At 34.5% G+C, this 22017-nt stretch overlaps 2 protein-coding genes across 2 annotated transcripts in view; both read right to left on the bottom strand.

The window, feature by feature from the left end:
• Window positions 1-1045: 1045 nt before the first annotated feature.
• LOC120344486 (uncharacterized) lies at window positions 1046-14477 on the bottom strand. Its single transcript, XM_039413728.2, has 15 exons — window positions 14289-14477; window positions 13881-13972; window positions 13223-13330; window positions 12266-12451; window positions 11405-11503; window positions 10606-10702; window positions 9508-9667; window positions 8172-8488; window positions 6002-6170; window positions 5235-5310; window positions 4546-4649; window positions 3889-4018; window positions 2940-3076; window positions 1825-2008; window positions 1046-1330 (listed from the first exon to the last, which is right to left on the bottom strand). Exons 1-15 carry the CDS (start codon window positions 14473-14475, stop codon window positions 1121-1123), a joined length of 2256 nt encoding a protein of 751 aa, XP_039269662.2. The 5' UTR covers window positions 14476-14477; the 3' UTR covers window positions 1046-1120.
• Window positions 14478-18926: 4449 nt separating this feature from the next.
• Window positions 18927-22017, bottom strand: part of LOC120344271 (maestro heat-like repeat-containing protein family member 1) — an 84594-nt gene continuing 81503 nt past the window's right edge. The window contains exons 38-40 of the mRNA XM_039413403.2: window positions 21490-21592; window positions 20242-20307; window positions 18927-19709 (exon numbers count right to left, since the gene is read on the bottom strand). Coding sequence (XP_039269337.2) covers window positions 19627-19709; window positions 20242-20307; window positions 21490-21592 — 252 coding nt within the window. The 3' untranslated portion in view covers window positions 18927-19626. The remainder of the gene's footprint in view (window positions 19710-20241; window positions 20308-21489; window positions 21593-22017) is intronic.

The raw sequence follows: 22017 nt of genomic DNA on the forward strand, positions 1-22017 counted from the left end.
CATATACGTATAAACGCCGCAAACTTATTTCCACACTCTCCTCCCACTCGCTCGTTTGCGCGGGTCAAAGTCGCGTGCCACATTTCATCTGTATACATTTTCTCTTGCCTATTGCGTTCATACCTCCTGTTTACTTGAAGCGAGATGCAATAGGAAGAGTGAAACGCCTGTTGCAAATTTAAGTATAAAATGCTTACATCGCAGACCGAAATAGCAAAATAGCTCTTCAATAGAAAGAATGAAGCATATATTGAAAATCTCATCAATAATGATATTGACAGCTTTAAAACCTGCTTTTGTCTACGAGGTTTGAATGACAGGAATTTTTTACGAGACATCGCTTTCAATTTACTTCGGCTGTATCGAGCACTGATATGGGCGATTTGTTTATTTCAGCCTGTTGTATTCAACCTCCCTTTACAACGAGTCGTGAATTTTATATAGGACAAAATGTGTTTCGTGATTTTGTTTTGTTTGTTCCGGCCATCTACATCCCAATATCGGCTCTCCTTATCACGCAAGTACCAAATCATCAATGCTCGAGAAAAATTATAGGAATAAATTTGCAGCCTAAATTTAATTCAATATGATTATTATCTTTCGTGTAGGCTTTGATCAACGTTATCGCCACCGTAGAATAAAAAGCTTTGCTGGCGGTATACGTTGTTTTTTCTGTTTGTATTTTGCTATCGTGATATAAGGATATTTTCATGTTAACTGTGCTTTTAAGCAACAAAATTGGTATTGGACAACCAGATAAAAACACAGGTTCAACTGCAATGCTAATCAGTCTTAACATGATGAAGTGACTTCTGCAACTACCCACCTTTCATTATTCTGGTTCCGCATTCACCACTCTAATAGTATCTTCCCTCAAGGCTACCACTAGACACCACAAGGATTAGTACTTGCCATTAATTCTTCTAACTGATGAAATATGTATTGTCTTGGATTTTAAACACAAACAAATCAATGCTCGTCTCACAGGATTCATTTTTAGACTAAGCCCTCGACAATACAGTTTCGATTTAAAAAGTCACACAAATAATATGAAATTTGTGAATGTGTGTATTTTTGAATTCAACGAATATTAAGAAAAAAAACGTTCATATGGAACAGATCAGCATCTAAGTGAAGTGTTGCAAACATCATAAATATAATAAGGCTTAGCATCCTCTGTGTTTGATCTCTTCCTTGATTTTTTCTCAATTATACATTCTAGAAGAGTTGGCCCATTCACCATTTCGTTTATGCATTCATCAATACTATCAGCAACTTTATTTATGTTCAACAAATAGTCTTGTGGTGTGGTACCACAAAAGAATTCAACCTGTTGCAAACACAAGATAAAGTATTTAATTCTAAACTTTAATCTGTTTGATTTGTAGAATATACCCTATCCGCTTAGTGCAACGAAAGACACTGACGAAGCCACCTTCTTGAAAAGGCAAGTAGAACCTCACCAGTACACAGTAGTTAACATTTTATCATGCTGAAAATACAATATGCATAGAGAATATGCCGATAACCAATTCTGACCTATTTCCCCCACATTATTTGAAGCCATGTCCTCCATAGAGAAATAGGTTGTGCAACAGTGAGCCGGTTTCTGAATTAGCAATGGAGTTTGACATTTCCTGCACTATTAGAATCATAATTTAAATGCCAGCGTGTAGGGTTCAAAATGATAAACATAGAATTAAAAGCAACGCGTTTTCTTTTCCAGACATATCATACAAAATTTTTTCTGAACTTCACCGCAGTCATTCTTATTTTACTTAATATAAATTCATAGATGATAATGTATTGATGAAATTCCCTTACCGCTTTATTAGATGCCAGAGTCACATTCTCAAGCTTTACCTTTCCATCGGCCAGAGTTAGATTAAGACTAAATCGAGGTACAAGAGTGGGGCAATTCATTGTGCTTGATATTCGGCTTTCAATAAAAGATTCTGCTTCTTCTTTCAAAGTTGGTAGACATGGTGGGATGGCATAGGCAGGACAGCTGGTTAGAAAAACACAGTTTCAATGCATAAATATTAAAATGATAAGTAACTACGGTAGTTTATAAAATCCTATTAAAATGGCGGGTGTGCATGTATCATGCTATTATACGTCAACAGCCGATAATTGAAAGTTTATAATTTTTACGCAAATCATATTCTTAATTAGTCAATTATAAACAAGGCTATGAAATTTAATCCAACATACAAGTAACCAAACACAAATTGTTCAGCTAACAGGAACAACAAACAAAATTAGTGAGAACGATCACAATGCAAGAAACAATGTTATAAAAATATTTGGCAAATGATTACAACCTGGTTAAATTACTGTTTAAACTGTGCTAATGCATTGAAACTTATGTCTTAAGACTTCCTGAATAACATTAATGTGTTATGTTGTGGGGACCATAAGGCAGCCTCATAAATGGACACTAGGCACACAAAAAGATTGTCCTGGTAAATCGTTGCTGTTGAGGAAAAATTTTTTCTGAAACTAATGGACCAATAGATCTCAAATATCCAGTACTTAATAATGGCTAAGTCCGCTAGACGGCTATTACTTTCATTATGTTTTTTCGATTCCGACCTGGGACTCGCTAAATCTTGCTGTTTTTTGTATTCATATGGGTTTATTCCGCCATGCTTGACAGACTCTGACACGCTTGCCCGTCAATCTTTCCAGAAAATTTGTACTCTAGTCTTGCCAAGCTCTTGTGCTGCCAGTACCAATGCGAGTCCCTCGGTCAATATATTTGAGCATCGCACTCTTGTTTTTTTAATTCTAACAATAACATTTTTCAGTGGAACTTCCTCAATATAAATGTAGAACAGGCAATTTTGAAACAAGAAAATAATTTCTCGATCCTTGCAACGTAATACCGGTAGCTCAATGTACAGTGTCAATCATGAAAAATAAAAATGTTTTACAACCTGTAATAAAATACTCCATGTTGTATTCCTACTGCTGGAGGTGATGTTGAAAGCATCAACGAAAGAGGTACAGTTTGTATCACACGGTCATATTTAGAACTGTGCTGTATCAGACGATCTGTTCCATAATCTTCTACCTGTTCAGATGAAAATACCTCTATGTAAAAGGCAGCCAACCTCGATACAATTCAGATAAAATAAATAACATTTTGGAAGTGAAAAATTAAAAAAACATGCTTTATAAATTATGAACCTATTTTCATGTTTATTACTTATCGATCTCTATCAGTAAGTATGTTGATAGATATTTGTCTGTTTGTTTCTTATCCATCTTGATCGGTAAGTATGTTGATAGGTATTTTTCTGTTTGTCTGGTAGACACTTTCGTATGTTACGCGATATCTCATGAAAGCGAGATTAAATCTGCTCCCAAGTTTTGAATGTGCATTCATCATATCTCGGACCAGAAGCCTATTGATTTTGAATGAATTATGTCGTATAATTAGCGAGTTATTAATTAGCTGATCAATTTATTTTTCATTTTTTTTATAATTAGCGAGTTAATAATTAACTAACTGATTTTTTTATGCGGGAGATCGATAAGTCGGCGGTCTCCAATCGCTATCTCACAAAAGCGATATTGAATCTGCTCTAAATTTTGCATGTGCATTCATCATATCTCGGACCAGAAGCCTTTTGATTTTGGATGAATTATGTCGTATAATTAGCGAGTTATTAATTAATTAGTGATGGGACATGCGGTGTCAATATTGAGTCTGAGCAAAGGAATCGGAACTGCGGACAGGTAGCGGTCTCCGATCGCTATCTAGTTTATATATTTTTTCAATTTGTAGAATCTAGTGAATTTAAAATAAAGGAGAGATTCAGGAAAGTATTGTTGTTAATAAGCGCCATAAAAAAGAGATGAATTCCTCTATTAATTTCTAACCTTCAACAAATATAAAATCTTGAATGTTTTTCCATTAAGTTTTCTTTTTCTGACAACAAATTTCTCCGCTTCCACACTCTCCCATCTGCTTCCATCTTTTTGACTATCATATTCTCTTATTTTTACTGGGCTGAATGATAAGCAGAATCCAACTTTCTAATATGATCTCTAAGATAATTTTTACAACATTTCATGATGCTTTTCTCTTCGAACTAATCACTTTCAGATTATTAGAAGTTAAGAAGACTTCGTAGAGTCGGAGTTAGGCTCGTTTTTATCGATATTAAAGACAGAGTTGTATTTTAATATTCCTCGTAGTCGGGAGTAGAAGCTGTAGTAAAAATTTCCTTTCTTTCGATTCTTTTTAGTGAGGAATAGGTTCAATATGTGTCCCAGGTTACCGATTTTCCTTATTTTAGTTCCATTACGAGTTCGGGGACTGCTTGTGTTAGCCAAGTGAATATACCCCCTGCCCGTAGGCTTCCATCCCTTTACGCAACTTGATGTAAAGTATGCGAACAAAATTAGTTACCTCCATATTGGTACACATACTTCTGGAGCGCCAGTTTTTCAAAGCCCGACAGCCCTGGGTAAAAGTGGAAGTATCTTCTATATGTCTTATGTATTCTCTCAATAACAGATAACAAATATTATTACTTGGTTCCTTGTGAAGTTGGTAGATCCCACTGCGATGCCGACTGTGAGTCCATACCAACTATGGGACATGAAGATTCAGTGTTTTGAGAATCAAGTCCTCGGACCTAAGATTAGATAAAAAAAGAAAGATTGATTAATGTGAAAAAATGTCTCTTTCCAATATTATTTTGCAATCAATTCTGAATTTGGTATGTTCTAATAAAATGTATTAATTTTGCTGTGAAACCATGATTTCCTGACATTTATAAAATATAAAGTAATTTCCATCATACAAAACCATAAAACAAATTTTCATTTATCATCAATTCCAAATTATATTCAAATGGAATCTTTGATACTTCCGTAGTGTGTGTACCAGGTTAGGGATAGGCTATAATTTTATTCCGATTTTTCTTATTTAAGTTCTATTACGAGTTCGGGGACTGTCTGTGTTAGCCAAGTGAATATACCCCCTACCCATAGGTTTCATTCCCTTCAAACAACTTGATGAAAAATGGGCAAACAAAATTAGTTACCTCCATATTGGTACATACACTCCTGGAGCGCGGAATCTTCTGACCTGCTATTTTACATGATGAACTATATTATAGTAAAGTGGGAATATTGAAAATCCTCGAAATTATACTTTTGCAAACAGTCAGATGACTGTTTCACTGGTACAGTTAATTCTATTTTTGATTAAATATTACCTTTCTCCAGATTTTTACAAATGCTTGCACATCCCCTGTGAAATTGAGAGGTTTTCCTGTATTGGTTGTTGGAAACCTAGAAAAAATAAGATTCAGATTTTATATAAACCCATTTCCGGCAAATTCAAATCTAGTCAAAGGAATACCGGTAATTATTTTGAGCTGAAGGATTAGGTCCAGTTGATTTGAACTAGAAGTATTTAGTTTGATAAAATTGAAATTAATAAGTGTTCTATAAAAATAAAGTATATTTTCTAATTAATGTATTGTAAGTTTTATTGCTGACTATCATCAGATGATTGCCTAACAAGAAATGACTTATGAAAACATTATTTAATTTATCCACTTACATTTATGTATATAGATAATAATATATTTTGTTCCTATGTTTATTTTCCGAATATTATACAATTTACTCCTTTCTCATAGAACATGGCCCTGTACAAGCAGCCACTACTAGTTAAGAGCCTACAAAAGTTTTGGAGGAACAGGTATATTTCCTGTTCTGCATTACCTACCCAATTTATTACACCATGGGTGAGGTAGTGGGTATGGGATTTGAACCCCAGATTTTACCATGCGATGGGGCCATAGTTTATTCTTATGCTTTAACACCTAGGCCACCATGACCAGGAGACCCGAAAAGTTATTAATTCAAAATGAGAAATACAGTTCATCACATGCCCTTGACGATCCATCCTTTGAATCAATTGAAATTTTTCAAGGGAACAAAGTTATTTTAAATAATTATAAATGAATATTCTTACGCTATTCCTGTGATTGGGCAACAATGTACAACAGTTGTACCATTATTTGGTTTGCACGATTCAACATTTGCTCGAACTCTAAAATACTTTGATGTGTTGACAGGAACTTCATACTCGATCACATTCTGCAAGTCAGATATTTCAAGAGGCATTGCTTCACCAGAGACAACTGAAATGAATATAAAAGATATTGAACTACTGTATTTTGGTCGTAAGTTATATTGATTGAAGATGTAACCATTCCTAACCAAATAAACGAATAAATTTACGTCATGAATTGTGATTACTTCAATTATATATAATATAATTTCATTTTTCCACTTTTTACCCTGAGAAGTTCTATATCATTTCGCAAGATCAGAATCTGGTAAATTCCAAATTACTACTAATAGACCTATGTTTCATTGAATTCCTTTTCATCTATATCAGGGGTCGGCAAACTTTTGTCGATCGTGGGCCAAAATTAAAGGTTGCAAGTCATTGGCGGGCCGCACATATTTTAAGAAAGTAAAAACTGAAGGAATGGCCAATGATTCACATTTTTTCACACAGATTTCAGTTAAATTTCAAGCAGTGCGCGAAGACTGATCATTTGAATTTTTTCTGCGTCATTAAACCATTTGCACTCAGCATCAACTTTTTTTCGTTCTGTGGCCATTTGTCTAAATATAATCAATTATACCCTCATTGAACGAGTGATTGTGAATTTTATGTTTGTTAGGTTATAATATAATTTAGTGTCCCAAAACAAATTCTGTCACGTAAAGAATATAATCATCAATACAGCTGTTTTGTTAATATAATTCAGTGGAGCGTTGCGGGCCATAGTTTGCCGACGCCTGATCTATATATTTTACCACAGGCTTTAAACAAGGATGTGGGACTAGAGAAGTGATTCCTAATCTTTTTGAAAAATTATGCATAACGGCCCCTTTACAATTTGTCTGATGACCTGCGATGCACTGGAGAATTTAAAATAGGAAGCATTCATTTATTGCATGTCGTTGGTACAGTCCAATGGGATGGGTGTAATTGCTTGGCTTCCACCAGTTCATCTATTTTGTGATATCATATCTTATTTTCATTATGTTTCAGAATTTTGTTTTAATAGCAAGTAGGGAATCATAGACTGACACACATCAAACAAGCATCAGAGAATTTTTTGTGCACTTCATGTTTTATTTATTGTTGAAAATCGTGTATTTTTTCCATGTGCAGTATATACTAAAACATTTTTCAGTACTTTTCCTCTCGAAAGCCATCTCACGTGTGAGTGCAACAAGATAGTTTCAATTTCAGAATCACTTTCTTTGCATAATTCAGGAAACAGACGAAAGTTTATTGCTCCCCTATGTTATGCGAATTTTCCAATCCAAGACATAGGCTAAATGTCTAAAATCCACACAGCACTGTGGATTGTAATCAATTTACACATGCCTTCGATAAACAATGATCGCCATTCACTTATGGTACCCGTACGTACTTGCTGCACTCACCAACATTCGACTCAGTCCTGAATTAGAGTAATGTTCCGAACTCCAAGCTAATTAAAATAAGACTGCAACTTCTACTTGACGATGCTTTTGACTTAGGCTCACAACTCAAAGTTGACAAAAGTTTCGGCTCCGACCACAGCTCCGAGAAAAACTAACTTGGCCTATGCAAGTTTTTTCAAATTATCTATTGAAAATTTGATTTGATTTTGATGCTTTTAAAGTTTCTTCCAAAAATTCTGACTTTGTTGAAAATTTTGACACTGTTAAAAATCGGAAATTCTTACTCCAACTCCGAAAATCCCATTGCTGTAACACTACTTAGGTCGTTGGTTCTGAAATTGTGGGGCACGCCCCTACAAGGGGGGCGTAGACAATTTTTTGAGGGAGCCTGAAGCTAATTAAAAATAAAAATATTTGTTAGATTTGATCTCGCCCGCCTTATTTTAGATTAATATACGTTTCATTCATGTATTTTCAACTTGCTTTCATAACAAAACATACTTTAACCTTACTATCTGTTATTTGAAGCTAATTGTTAGCTAGCTATTTTTAGAGGGGGGCACGAGACTTGACAAATTCTGGAAATGGAACGCGGCTTTAAAATTTTGAGAACCACTGAATTAGGTTTTAATCCATCATACTTTAAACAGACAAATTTTGTTGTGAAATCTTACCAGTTAACGATTCCTGCAAACACCGAATCACTTGAGAATTGTTTGCATCAGAACTAGACTGTGATTCCTTTTCATTACTTCTGCAACTAGATAAGATCCATGATTGTGAAACTTTATTTTCATTTGAATTATATTGTTTCAAGTTTTCTTTGGCAGATTCACTATCATCCTGGATGACAATTTCTTCTTCCAAATTACTAATTGTTATATTTTCTGTTTGTGACAAAGATCTGGCAGATGGTCCTGGACAACTATCTGAAGGTGCTTGTGAAAAATCATCGTTACAGTCGAAAAATAATTTTGCAGCATCCATGTCACTAAAAAAATGAAAACTAAAATTAACAATATTAATTAAGGGGGGCCACAATATTGATTTTAATGCAATTTCGTTTGCATCTTTTCCCCGTCATAAAAAATTTCCCCGTTTTGTCTAGTTTCGTTACCTAATAAGGCTTTCTCGTGCATTGTTTGATCATAATGAGATTGGCAATCTACCAATCAAAATACCACTTCAAATACCTCTGTTATATGATGACTGAACAGTTTCACAAGACTAATATTTCCAAGAAACAGAAATGAGACAACAATTACATTGCCTTCGGCTTTATTAAGGTAAACCAAGATGGCCCAGAATGTGTGCAATGTGTCAGGAACCACTGATCCAGACCATTTGTAATTTCCTCTTATTCTTTTCATTATATCAAGGGTACTCAACCTTTTTTCTGTCTAGTACCCCCCGAATCATGAAAAATCAATGCGAACCCCCGGTAATTAAGACCGAACAAAGTTGTGATATATATATATTGACTAACAATTTGTTGCAACACCATTTTATTGACCTTATGTAACTAAATTAAATCGTCTTGTTGATAGTATTGTCCTTGTCGTCTGCCTAACTAATGAATTTATAAAATCTCTCCCAAGTTTGGGAGCATAATCACTTGTCCAATGCTCGCAGCACGCTGTCTTTAGAGATTTCACAGTTTGCATGCAAAACCTTTCACATTGTTGTGCCACAACACAACAACGCAACATCAGAGAAAATCTACGTTTCAATCGGCATCTAGTTTCAATGGGCACGCATTTTCCTATGGTGGTAATGAAGGATATTAAAAAAGATTACCACACAAAAACTCGACTGCCATCCAAGTACCCCTGGAAATCTTCTTGTGAACCCCTGGGGGTTCGCGAACCCCTGCATTATATTGTCAAGGGAGCACAAGTGACCTTGCTTAGAAGAACTATAATGAAAAATCTTCAGAGTTCCGTATCTAAGACTATATTCTCTATTTCGCTAAAAGTTGTAAGATCCCATGAATATACGAAAAAATCTCACCCTTTCATGTTTAAACATTCATCATCGTTAGTGATTTCTATACCTCGCCCACAAGATTTTCCTGGATGTACTGATAGTTCACTGCAAGTGATTTTTCGATAATTTGCTGCATTCTGACGATTGGCCCAAGCATGAAGGTTATGAAATTTCAAAAAATTACCTAGAAGTAATAATGAATACAATTTCACTTACCATCTTACCATATGAAATCTATTAAGCTCAGCATTGTCTAGTGCAGGAGTGTGTAGCCTTCAATACAGAAGGGCCGGATAGAAACAACTGGGCGAAAGGGCGGGCCGCAACTTTATATAACATTGCAACAAGAAATTGCAAAAATTTTGGTTATTGATCTTGTGACATATATTGGACTCAGGTATAGGCTTCGTAATGCAAAGGGATTTGAATTACTCCTACATACCAAATTAAATTAAAAACTCGCTTCGGGAGCAGCACATCATGCAAAATTGGAACTCCACCACGGGCCGCTTTTGGCCTGCAGGCCGCACACCCCTGGTCTAGTGAGTATCTAACCACTTCACCCTACCCAATTAGTCACACCTAGACAGAGATGGTGGGCATGGGATTTGAACTCGAGATTTAACCTGCAAATTCATTGTTACCGTAGGCCTAACATTTTAACCACCAGGCAATCGTTCTCAATATATTTTACAAACCTACAACCAGGGTTGGCAGACATTCATTAATTCACTGTTTTCGGGGATATTTGGAATAACGTTATCAAAGAAGGAATATATATTGAAATGGGTTGTGCTAGCATCTAGGATATATAAATTATTTTATTTTTGGAGATTGGATGTAATAACGTAGAAACAATAACCATTCGTTATTTCTATTTTATACAGTTATTACCGTACTAATGAAACCCGTTTTTAGACTGATTATCAATTTTCTAAAAATTATTCTCACATATTCCTAAAATCAAGGAAGTAGTAACTGATCATTATTCAAATTCAAATATAATATTAAATATAGATTGACTGAATGAATCGAAAAAGCCTATATTATATTACTGGTTTGGCATCCGCCCACGCTCATGCTTTTTTCGTTGATAGTGATTTAAATATAAAAAGTTTTTACCTTTGCTAATATTGATATCTCGCCAATGTTCTGCATGATCATCATAAATAGAAATATCGACGACATAACCCTCTGGAATACCTTGAGAGGAGAAGTCCTAAAAACTGTTTCTTTATTTACCTTATATAAATGTTTCAACAGGGTGGTACTTGGGAATATTTTATTGTAATAAATGGATACAATCTCTTTAATTTATTTATTTCAGATAACAGTATATAATATTGATGAACAGGGACTTGATATAGTTATGCCTAACTATTGTACCATTGTCTCTTTTCAATTTACAGAAAAACCATATTGGCTCAGAGATGTATTAATTTAAATATGCCCATATATAGAGACTTCCCAATTCATCTACCCAGTGGTTCTCAAACTTTTTGAAAAATGATGCATAACGGTCATCTTTCAATTTTTCTGATGACCAGCGGTCCACTAAAGAAATGAAAGCAAATAGCAATGCAGTATAACAAGCATTCATCTCTATTGAATGGCATTAAAACAGTTCAATGAGATGGGTGCACCTGCTTGGCTCCCACTAGTTCTTCTACCTTGGGTTCTGTTTTGGATAATGCAACACTGATATCGTGTCTCACGTTCAATCTGTTTCAACATTTTCTTTTATTAGCGAGTAATGTAGAAAAAGCTGCCTCATTACTTATCGATCTTGATCGGTAGGTATGTTGATAGGTATTTGTCTGTCAGATACACGCGATATCTCACGAAAGCGAGCGTTTTATAACTACCTCAAGGAAATTTACAATCAGATACAATCAATAACATCAACAAACTATTCTCCTACCTCGGCATCCGTGAAATGATGAAAAAGAATATTAGGTTTCGTTCCATCCCAAACTTTAGCTACAATGTGTGTGCTGCTAACTTCTTCAAAATTAAGTACCTATAAACACATGGTGTGGCATATACAACACAAACATAAATATCTAATTTTACCATTCATTTCATTGCATGCAATATCTTCTAAACCTACGTAATAGACATTACAGAGTGATTCCAGAGCAGAAGATTTTGTTCGAAGAATTTTAATATGGAGGTCGTTTAAGTTGACAACTGAAGGTCGAATTAAGATGTCCACTGAATATTCACAAAATAAACAAGAGAGCAATGCTTGAATATATGGACTACGACTACCCGACCGTGTATATGAGTACAATAGAACCTTGAAGCACAGATGTTGTGGAAACGATCAGCGAACAAGCAAGATAAAAAATAATAAAGAGTTTTCTCTAATTAAGATAAAATTGCAAATTTCGAGTGAAATATCAGGTTCCATAGGAGCTGAAATAGTTCAGTTCAGGGCTTCCCAAACTTATAAGCTCGGGGCCCCATCCAATATATTAAAATTTTTCATGATCCCTTTCCACGTTTAAAATGCTAACCCATTCGATACAAGCGCGTGGCTTCTAGGGCAGGGCTACTCAACCGGCGGACCACCATCTAAATCCGGACCTTTCGGGTATTAAATTTGGATTGCAGCTGCTTCTTGAATTTGAATGCACCATTTCTTCTTGGGTAGCCCCAGTTTAGTCTATTATTTGCGATAAAAGTGATGTTTTCCCAACAACAACGAAGCAATACAATCCATAGGTTCATTTCAGGTTCAATAAGTTAGTTATAGTAAAAATATCAAAACAAGCTAGACCTGGCACACAAGTGTGAAATGATCATTGTGATTTACTTCCTGGATTCTCATACATTTTTCATCTGCACCTGAACAAGCCTCTGGATGTTCTGCATACCATTGTCGAAGTTTGTCAACGATTTCTCTATCAAAAGCAGTTAAAGTATACGATTCTGAACTTGCTTTTTCAGACGTCAAAATATCATCCTGAAAATTGATTAAAAAGTAATGAAACAATTTTATAGAAGTGATTGCATGAAGATCTTGGGTTTAAACCCCATGCCGTCCACTTTACTAAGTCTAATAAATTTTGTAGAATATATTACAACAAAGATTCTGGTACTACCAATCATTGCGTATCCCTATATATCGAGGTCTGTTTAAAAAAGGGTTGTTAAATAAAGGTGAAAACATGAAATGGCTGTGTATAAAAAGCTTCTATATCACCTTGAGTTCCTATACAATACTGTTATTACATATGCATGATTGGGTCTAAATCAGCAGATTCTTTTCATGTTTAATTCATAATTTCTGTTCAACTTTTAAGAATTCAGTATAACACTTTATTCACATTGTGCTAGGCATTAGGAACGCGCTTTCCATCTCACTTCTTATTATCTCATTTTTAAGAAGATTGCCAGACTCCTCAATGTCATAGGGTGGTTCTCATAAAAGCTGGTCGCTCGTGACTTCCTTCGCAATAAAATCCAGGCATAAGAAAGGAATATTTAGTTGACTATTGCTACACCTGGTAGAAGTTGATATTCGGACAAGCGGTCATGGTTCATCATTTGCATAGAACAAAAATCTTACCCTATAAATAACTACATAAAAGTTTGCAATTTCCAAATTAAAATAGGAAAGATACATTGTTCACCATCTTCATGAAAATAAAATCTAGAAAGTCCTGTTAAACAGCATTCATAATAAGTAACATGTATTTCACTTTGTTTGAGAGGTGTTACCATATTCGGTTACCTTTTTACTCCATTGCACCCATGACCATCCTCTTGTTGAACATAATACTACTTCATCACCTCTATAGACTTTTAGCCGATGCAAACGTATAATGTCACCAACATCAACCTATAAATATATTTGATATTAGATAATAGATTCCACATCCAGAAACAACCATGGAACATGTCCTTTCTAGTTAATATCAATAGCCAAATATAAGAAAGATAAATTTCAGCTGAGCCTCAAATTGAAACTAACTATCGCAATTAATGCTTATTCCATATAGGTAAATGGGATTCTCACAAAGAAAAAGCAACTTTGTACTTTTAATCAATCGGTTTGCGGAATAAGCTTTGAATTCTGTAGGGAGTGATTGGGTGCGAGAAAATTATTGGGACTCTCACTACCGCAGGATGATTGACTCAATCGCTATTAGGATACAGCTTTTTCCACCTTTAATGAAACGTGGATGATTTACTGATTGATTCTATATATTCCATCCCCTTATACAAAATTGTTAGTGGATGAGATGCTATGGTCTACCGTATAACTGAGAGTTTTATTTTTTTCCTCTTCTTCGAGACGATCATGAATTCTTCCTTTCTACTTTTTATCACCAAGAAAAGGGCTTTTTTAATATAAATACAAAATTCCTACGTGAATAAAATAATCATACCTTTGCAAAAAAGTTGATGTCTCTGTGAAACAATCTAATTTTTAGTGGAATCTGACTCGTGTCGTCTATGAGAAATACCAGAGCAAAGTAATCTGAAAAAAAGTTTATAATATTTTTGTGTTAGATATTAATGAGCTTATTTGATTCTAGAATCTTATTCATTATACTGTCATAATATCACTGTGTTGGAGAGAGAGAGATAATGATATATTCCGAATACCATTAAAGTACACATTGCAGCTAAAAAAACAATGATCAGGAAAATATAATCAAGAGGGAGGGGGGCAAGACTGCGAGGTCGATCAGCCCCTAAACAGGATTAAACGGCCCCTAATGACTGAATGAAAGTGAACTGGGGGATCACAAACTTAAACTTCGAAATTTTTTATATTCAATTTCTAAATATACCTGTTCCTCTAGATACTGTTGCCTCTGCGAAATCACATACAATTCCATAAACACAATAAGATGAAGATTGGCAATTTGATTGATTGTCATAAATTTCTTTCAGGGTTGAGTATTTGTATTTTGGAACTTTGCCACGACGTCCATCAGCCCAAGTCATTGGACGGTCATCACACTTAGATTTAGACATTTCAAACTGAGAAAAGTAAACAAATTTTTAACATTTTAATATTCAGCGCATGTTCACTAAACGACGTAGAACCTATATTCAGCTTGGCACGACCACTTTTGCATATGTTAATACTAACCCCCACCTGGCTCTGTCATCCAAAGACTACGTCACTACGACCTCACAAGCACATCAAGGAACTTGCCAAAGTATAGCTAAGATCGCCCGAAATGCCATTTTCGCCATCGATAACGAACTCACTAACGCCAGCGATCTCTCTCACACCGAGATCATTACAATGAAAAAATGAGAAAAATAGCTTGCTCGATTTTGGGTGATCATCACACGTTTTGAATGACAGTTGGTATAGTGAGGAGGGCCTTAATACGTATTACAGTATTACGTTACTGTGACGTTAAATTTGAATAACGTCAGTAGTCAGATAGGGATGGTTGTGCCACACAGCCACGCCAACCAGAAGTAATTACGTCGTGTTGTGAACGTGGCCCCAATATTCAGCAATATTACGGAATACATTATAGATATCATGCATCAGTTCATTCTTAAACTAGTACAATAGTATTTGAATGTGCCACGAGGCACCAACCAGGGATGTAAAAATCAAATATATTCAAATATCATGGCTCTAATTTGGTGACGAAGTGATCTAGTCTACCTTTTCATCCATCCAACTCGAGGAATCAATTATTGCATCGCTAATACAGTGTTATGCAGATTTTAAAGTCAAATAAACTTTTACTTAAAACAGTAAAATATATGTTTCTGGTTACTCATCAAACCACCATTTTTTCTCTTTATCAGCCGTGGGTAAGCCAATACGCAATAGCTTTCAATTAAACTGTTTGAATTTGTTTAATATATTACTTTGCCAAAATTTTCAGTGTATCCGCTTTGTCAAAAACTAAACCTATACTCAGATATTTGCCACACACGTAAAATTATGTACATTTTGATTCTCGCGCAAGGGGAAGTACCTAAAACCAATAGATTTGAGGGTTATTTTTTCCGAAACAAAACATGTGATTACGTACGAGCTCAGTACTAATTAGTGGTAGTTCAGCCGCGAAGAACTAAACAAAATGGGGTTTGAAATTATTTTAATAAGAGCATACCGATATGGTATTAAATTTCAATAGTTTTAAATTAAATAGTTGTTGAACAGGTGAAGGGTTTAAAGGTTAAATGTAGAAGTTTTTAGGACGAAATAACGAGTTAGAATTAGGCCAGTTCCGCAAGTACCGGTACAGTTCCGCGGTTTTGTAAGGGTAGTTTCTAGCTTTAACTCGAAACTGTAGTGGTAGTGAATAAAAAAATCTTAAAACAACCACTTTGGTCTTTTTTGTATTTTTTAATTTTTATTTCAATAATAAAATAATTTCTTCAACGGAAATGTATACCGTAGTTAACTATACGGTAGGCTATACCGTAGCCTAGGGAAAATAAAGGAACCGGATAATATTTACCGTAGGTACGTAACCATACCGTAGTGAATAGATTCAGCTACTCAGGTACCGTACCGTACTGAACTATGGTATCGGTATGGTGTTATAGGCCTACCATATATTAATTGGTAATATTTGAAATTCTGGGGAAACAAAAGTTGTGACCAAAAACGTTTACAATTAATAAACCTCCCGACCTTATTAGCATAGGATTGGAATTTACATATCTATTTATCCTGACGGAGAGGAAAGCGAATAACATATTTATCCCGGCCTAACCATATGGCGAACCACGGCCTCTCGTCGGGTTACCAGTAAAATTCCATTTGGTATTCTGCCTGTCTGGTATTGGAATTTATTTGGCAAAAAAAGTTATTTTTAAATGGTTGTATAGAGTTGTCGGTTGTACCTGTATCGATATATCAATATACTCCTATCCCATTGTTCACGCCACAGTCCTGCAGTCGGTCCGCTCAACAGACGGGTTGAATTATGGATAGGATTTACATATTTATATCGGAAGAAAAATGTGATGAGATGGCTTATCACTTGCCACTGCCTCTCGTTCGGTTGTAGTACCATGTTGTGGATGGATTAGACGGCCACTTATTTTTCTTCAGATGCATGGTCTTGATAGTGAGGAAGTCGTATCCGACTAGCGGTCACGTGAACCACCCTACAGCGGCGGGAAGTCCAACAATCGTCACATCCAATTATTTTCCATTTAATGTGAACCCAGGCAGGGTAATCAGAAGTGTGGTAGCTGCCGATTTTAATTTGAATATCTACCGTATTTCCCGGCGACTAAGTCTACTCGGTAAATAAGACGAGGCCCTTTCTAAGCCTAAAAAATGGGTTTTGCATATAACCGGCCGATAAGACGGTAGTAAAATCCCATCAACATCAAAATCTCAAATTACCATGCAAAGACTTTTAAGCGGTCGCCGTGTTTGCGCATTGGTTAAAATAGCCTATTCAAACTGTCTTTCACTTTCAATCTAATTGTGTTCAATGTAACTCGTGATTGTGTCCACCATATAAAAACATTACCGATCTAAAATAACATGACAATCTGATTATATTTAGTTTTTATAAATAAATATACATGTAAAGTGTATGTATGATAATCACAGCATTGAAATTCCAGATTCACATCGCGAGAATGCCGATTTATTTAAACTAACCTGATGCGGACGTGTGGAATGCCATCGCTGAGGGTATTTTATGGTCCGAATTAAATAATAAGGCGCCACCAAAAATAAGGCGATTCCCCAAAATTCAGGCCAAAAATTTGGGTCTAGAAAAGCGACTTATTCGCCGGGAAATACGAAATGATAAATGATAATAATTTGGCAACTTAAGATCTCCAATATTTATAGGGGGGAAAATAGTCCTGGTATGGTTATTCCGCCAGCAGACAATTTGCATGCTTAAATATTAAATAAAATAGCCTATTCAGCTATTATGCCCTGTTGCTACGTGTAAGAAATCTAGTGTAATATTTTAAAGTGATTTGTTGTCCTAATCTACAATTTCAAGTGAATAGTGTTTCTCAAGTAGTTGAAAATCAGCATTGCTAAAGCTATTTTAAAATTAATATGCTTTCATGCTGGGCTCTACTGTGTTTCCCCGAAAATAAGACTGGATCTTATTCCAATTTTCTTCCGAAAAATAACACTTATTTTCGGGGGATGTCTTTTATTTTCATTTATCAAAAGCAAAGTAGAGAATTACGAGATTTTCAAATATACAAAATATGAAAATCGATATCCATCTACCTATAAATAACACATTTTCCTCTCTCACATGTTTTAGATTAATCATTTAAAACAGTCTCATTTTCGGGGAAACACAGTATATGTTTTTATCTCGATGTAAACAGAGAAGCGAGAATATAATTTGTTTCCCAATGTTAAAAGAGTTTAAGGGATAGCAAAATATACAATCTGACCAAATTTGCTATTTTCTTATATATTGTTTATATTATACTATTTTTCTGAAATTCTGTTTTTACATTGTAATCACCATCAGAGAATGAAAACAACAATATGGACCTTTCGAAGTATCCTAAAAAGCTGGAATTGCATCTTTTATTAAATTATTCTTACTTTGCCATTTTCTTTTGCTTACTATTTTTAATTTTTTTTTTTGTAGGCACTAACATCGAGATATGATTTTATTTTGGAAAGTGTAAATCACTCACTACTTCCCCATGAGGACAATTTATATCAATATGTCACTGCGCTAGGAGTCCAGCAGTAGGCCTACCTTTAATGAAGTGTATCATGTGATTAGTAAGGACAGTGACATTTACACAGTGCTTTTTTGGTTCTAAAATTATTCAACATTCAGACATCAAGGAAGGAATGTGTGTAAATCAGCAATGGAAATTGCATATTTCTGTATGCTGAATAACTTATTTTATTGATGTACTACGCAATAGTTTAGTAGCCTATCTAGTTATATCATTAGCTTTGAGCAATTTGTTCGCTCATCAACTCAAACTCCCACTACTATCAATAACATGGGTACAAGTAATCAAGCTAAATTCTGTCACATGTAATGTTGTTTTCGATCCACAAATTCACTATTTTTGATTCAGATAGATTTTGATTTAGCACAAGGCATGAATTTTCGTGTTCAATTCTAACCATAATTATTCCAGGGAGAGAAATCACTCGACAATTCCAAGGATAATTTGAATAAATTTACATAGTTTAAGTGTTATTTGTACAAGGGCAGCCTTGATGTTGTTTATTTCCTTCTAGTATAGCCTATATGAATATGCAATCAGCTAGTTAATGCTTCAATCTGTGAAGTTGCGTTCCAATATTCCTGCGACATTTTAGGCAGGAGTTCTCAACCTTTACCCTAAAATATGACCGCTGTTGTGTAAACAAATTTTCCTAATGTGACATGAGCGCAATAACATCGATTGCGTAACATCCACTATGTAGTTGATGACATATTTCGGTCGAGTACTTTCTCGCTTGCAAACTCCAATAGTCACATTACAATTACAATAATTTTTATTATGTAGGACATTGGTTATAAGATACATTTCAAACATAATAGTACACATCTATGATTACAGAAGAAACTCTTGTTTTGTAATTGTATTATCAAAAGTTTGGGATATCATTTTCTGTGTTTAAAACTCTTGGCCAAGATTATTTTACACTCACAAAGATGTAAATTTGAATAATGAAAGTTAATTAGACCTAGATTTGGTTTATGGCATTGATATAATATAGAATTGCATAGCATAATTCGCACACTTTAAAAATTCTGCATTCGACAGAAGAAGCTTTATAGATTATAAAAGGCAGCTGTGACATGACAAGATCAAACGTCGTTGATGTTAATTAAATTGAAAAATAACAAAACGAACGTGACTGCTTAATGCTACAGTGGGACGATACACTTGAATTACCGTACTTAAAATCATTGGACAATGGAAGATATATCAATTTGCATAACCCGAAACTCAAATTAACATAATATATATAAAGAGATAAGGTGTAAATGTAAAAAAATCGTGATAATTATATAATAATATGTGGATACACACTACATAGTATATGTAAATTTTCATTATTTATATCCCGTGTCTCTGGGTAATTTTAACGATCATTGACAACAGGAGAGTTTTTTTTTACTATGGTTATACTTCCTCATCTTATTTACAACATTGATTACATAATGATTCCTAATACTGATGCAGAACGCTCATTGCTTCAGCTGATTTTGCACGTACACCTGGTGAAGAGTCCTTCAGTAGTTGAATTAGAGCTAAAACAATAAATTTTGTTAGTTATGTAAACAGTTTGTGGAATAAAGAAGCATATTTCATAGACACAGGTATCTAAAGTGATAGTGTAAGCAAAATAATATTACTATTAATATGTAATTCTGTTGGAATACTTTAGAACAGTGGTTCTTCAATTTTTTAAGCTGCGCCCCCATTTTAGAATTGTCAAGTCTTGCGCCTCAAAAATACCTACCGTAGCTAACAAAAAGCTACAAATACAAGATAATAAGGCAAAAGTTTTTTGTTTTATTCAAAAAAAGTTAAAACACATGGAAGGAACGTAAATATCCAAATAGTTTTATTTTTAATTAGTTTCACGTCCCCATCTAAAATTTGTCTACGAACCATTGGGGCGTGCACCACCGTTTCAGAATCACTGCTTTAGAATATATTGTGCCAGTTAGCTATCTCTTATTTGGAATCTGGATAGTTTTGGATAGTATGAAACATTATATAGTCAAATTTTAAAATGATATCACGCCAGTATGATTGATGAAAATAATAATTTCAAACCTGCACATATCTGTTCTCTTGTCACTGTATGTTGGACATCTTCCGGTGCATTGCTCATTAAGAATCCTATGTTTATAAAATGAACAGATAAAAAAGCTTAGTGCATTTAGTAGCATTGGTTTGAGTGCTATGACCTGAATTATTCAGCAAGTTGACATGATTAATAATTCTTATGAGGTAGATTTATATATAATACAGTAGTATATAGTTAGATTTTAGATAAATATGCCAGTATTTTAAATTCAAGTATAGGCTATGTCTCTTGTTAAATTTCAACATTGAAATCATAACTTTTCTGTATAGTGGATTAGTGGTTAATATTTAGGTCAGGGTGGTCCAAACCCAGGCCCGCCGCTTTATTATCTGTGGCCTGCGTCGCATTTGGTGTTGTTTCGTCATAAAAATATTATAGTAAAATCTTTCGAAATATTGTTACATCATTAATGTTAATGAATTGACTAGTGTTATAGTTAGCTATGGCAACTGGCAAAGTTGAATGATGTGCTCAGCAGTCTAAATTGTTAACTGGATTTCTATTTTTGGGTCGGGAATATATGCTAACAAAATTGACTTCATAATAAACTAAAAATTGAATGAGAAATCTATTAGCCTAGGTTGGCTATGTCTGATAACTAAATATTAATGCAATGACCGAACAATATAATTCCCAGGTGTTTTTAACAACCAGCCTAAACAGTGTTATAAAAACTGCTGCCTGTATGTCAGAAAATTTAGTAATTACCCTCCTGGATCTCAAATTTGGTGAAATTCGGTAATCATCAATCTGCAGTTATTTGTAAGTTAATTTTAACATGAATTTGAAAAGAAAGCTGACCAACAGATTTTTGACTGGATATGGGAGGGAAAATATCACAATGCTTGCTTAATATATCTGCAAGTTGTGTCTTTGACAATCTAAAACGATATTTCCCTTATGACACTTTCTTCGTTATGAAGAGTTTGAAATCTTACACTAAATGTAGATACAGTAAGATTTTTGAGATTGAGTTTTTAGTGGGTTTTAGCTTGGTAAATGACAAATAATGATCAATGTGTTTGAACAATATAAAAGTGTTTGTTTTGTATTGCAGTATTGTGGCCTGCGAACAATACAAAAATAATAGTGTGGCCCGCGAGGCCGACATTCACGCTGATTCAGGTCATTAAAATTGAAATAATTTCATGACATAATTTTAGAATAGTTGAATTAGGTAAGGTATAATCACGGATGAACAAGCTTTATCTTACCTGTAAACATTGCAGCGTTTGAGCGAATCGAGGCCCAGTGACTTTTGAAGAAGGACACACATCCCATTAAATATACATTTGTTTTATCTGGTATGTCTCGCACCTGCACAGATAGTATTAGGACCAGTTAGGTATTATCAAACAGTATGTTATTTGCACAATATGGCATTTTTAGTCCAAGACACTTGAGAATATCATGTGCTGTGTTACAAATTGCAAATCGAAGCGCACTCAACGTTATATTCTGTTACAAATAGGCATACATTATTAAATTGCCTGTTTTTTTAAATTTTCATGACACTTGAAAATCTCATGTGTTACAAATTGCAAATCGAAGCGCACTAAACGTTATATTCTGTTACAAATAGGCATACACTGTTTTTTTTATTTAAAGTCTCTGTATTGTTTTATTTGACATGCTACGAATATTATGTTTGCAGTTGCACCCTGTTTTTTTTTTGAGGTTTTACTGTTGTAACCAGTATTATTTGACGCCGTCTATCGTAGTTTGCTTTCTACTTTGTTACA

The sequence above is a fragment of the Styela clava genome, chromosome 5, assembly GCF_964204865.1.
Source record: "Styela clava chromosome 5, kaStyClav1.hap1.2, whole genome shotgun sequence".
Taxonomy (NCBI): Eukaryota; Metazoa; Chordata; class Ascidiacea; order Stolidobranchia; family Styelidae; genus Styela; species Styela clava.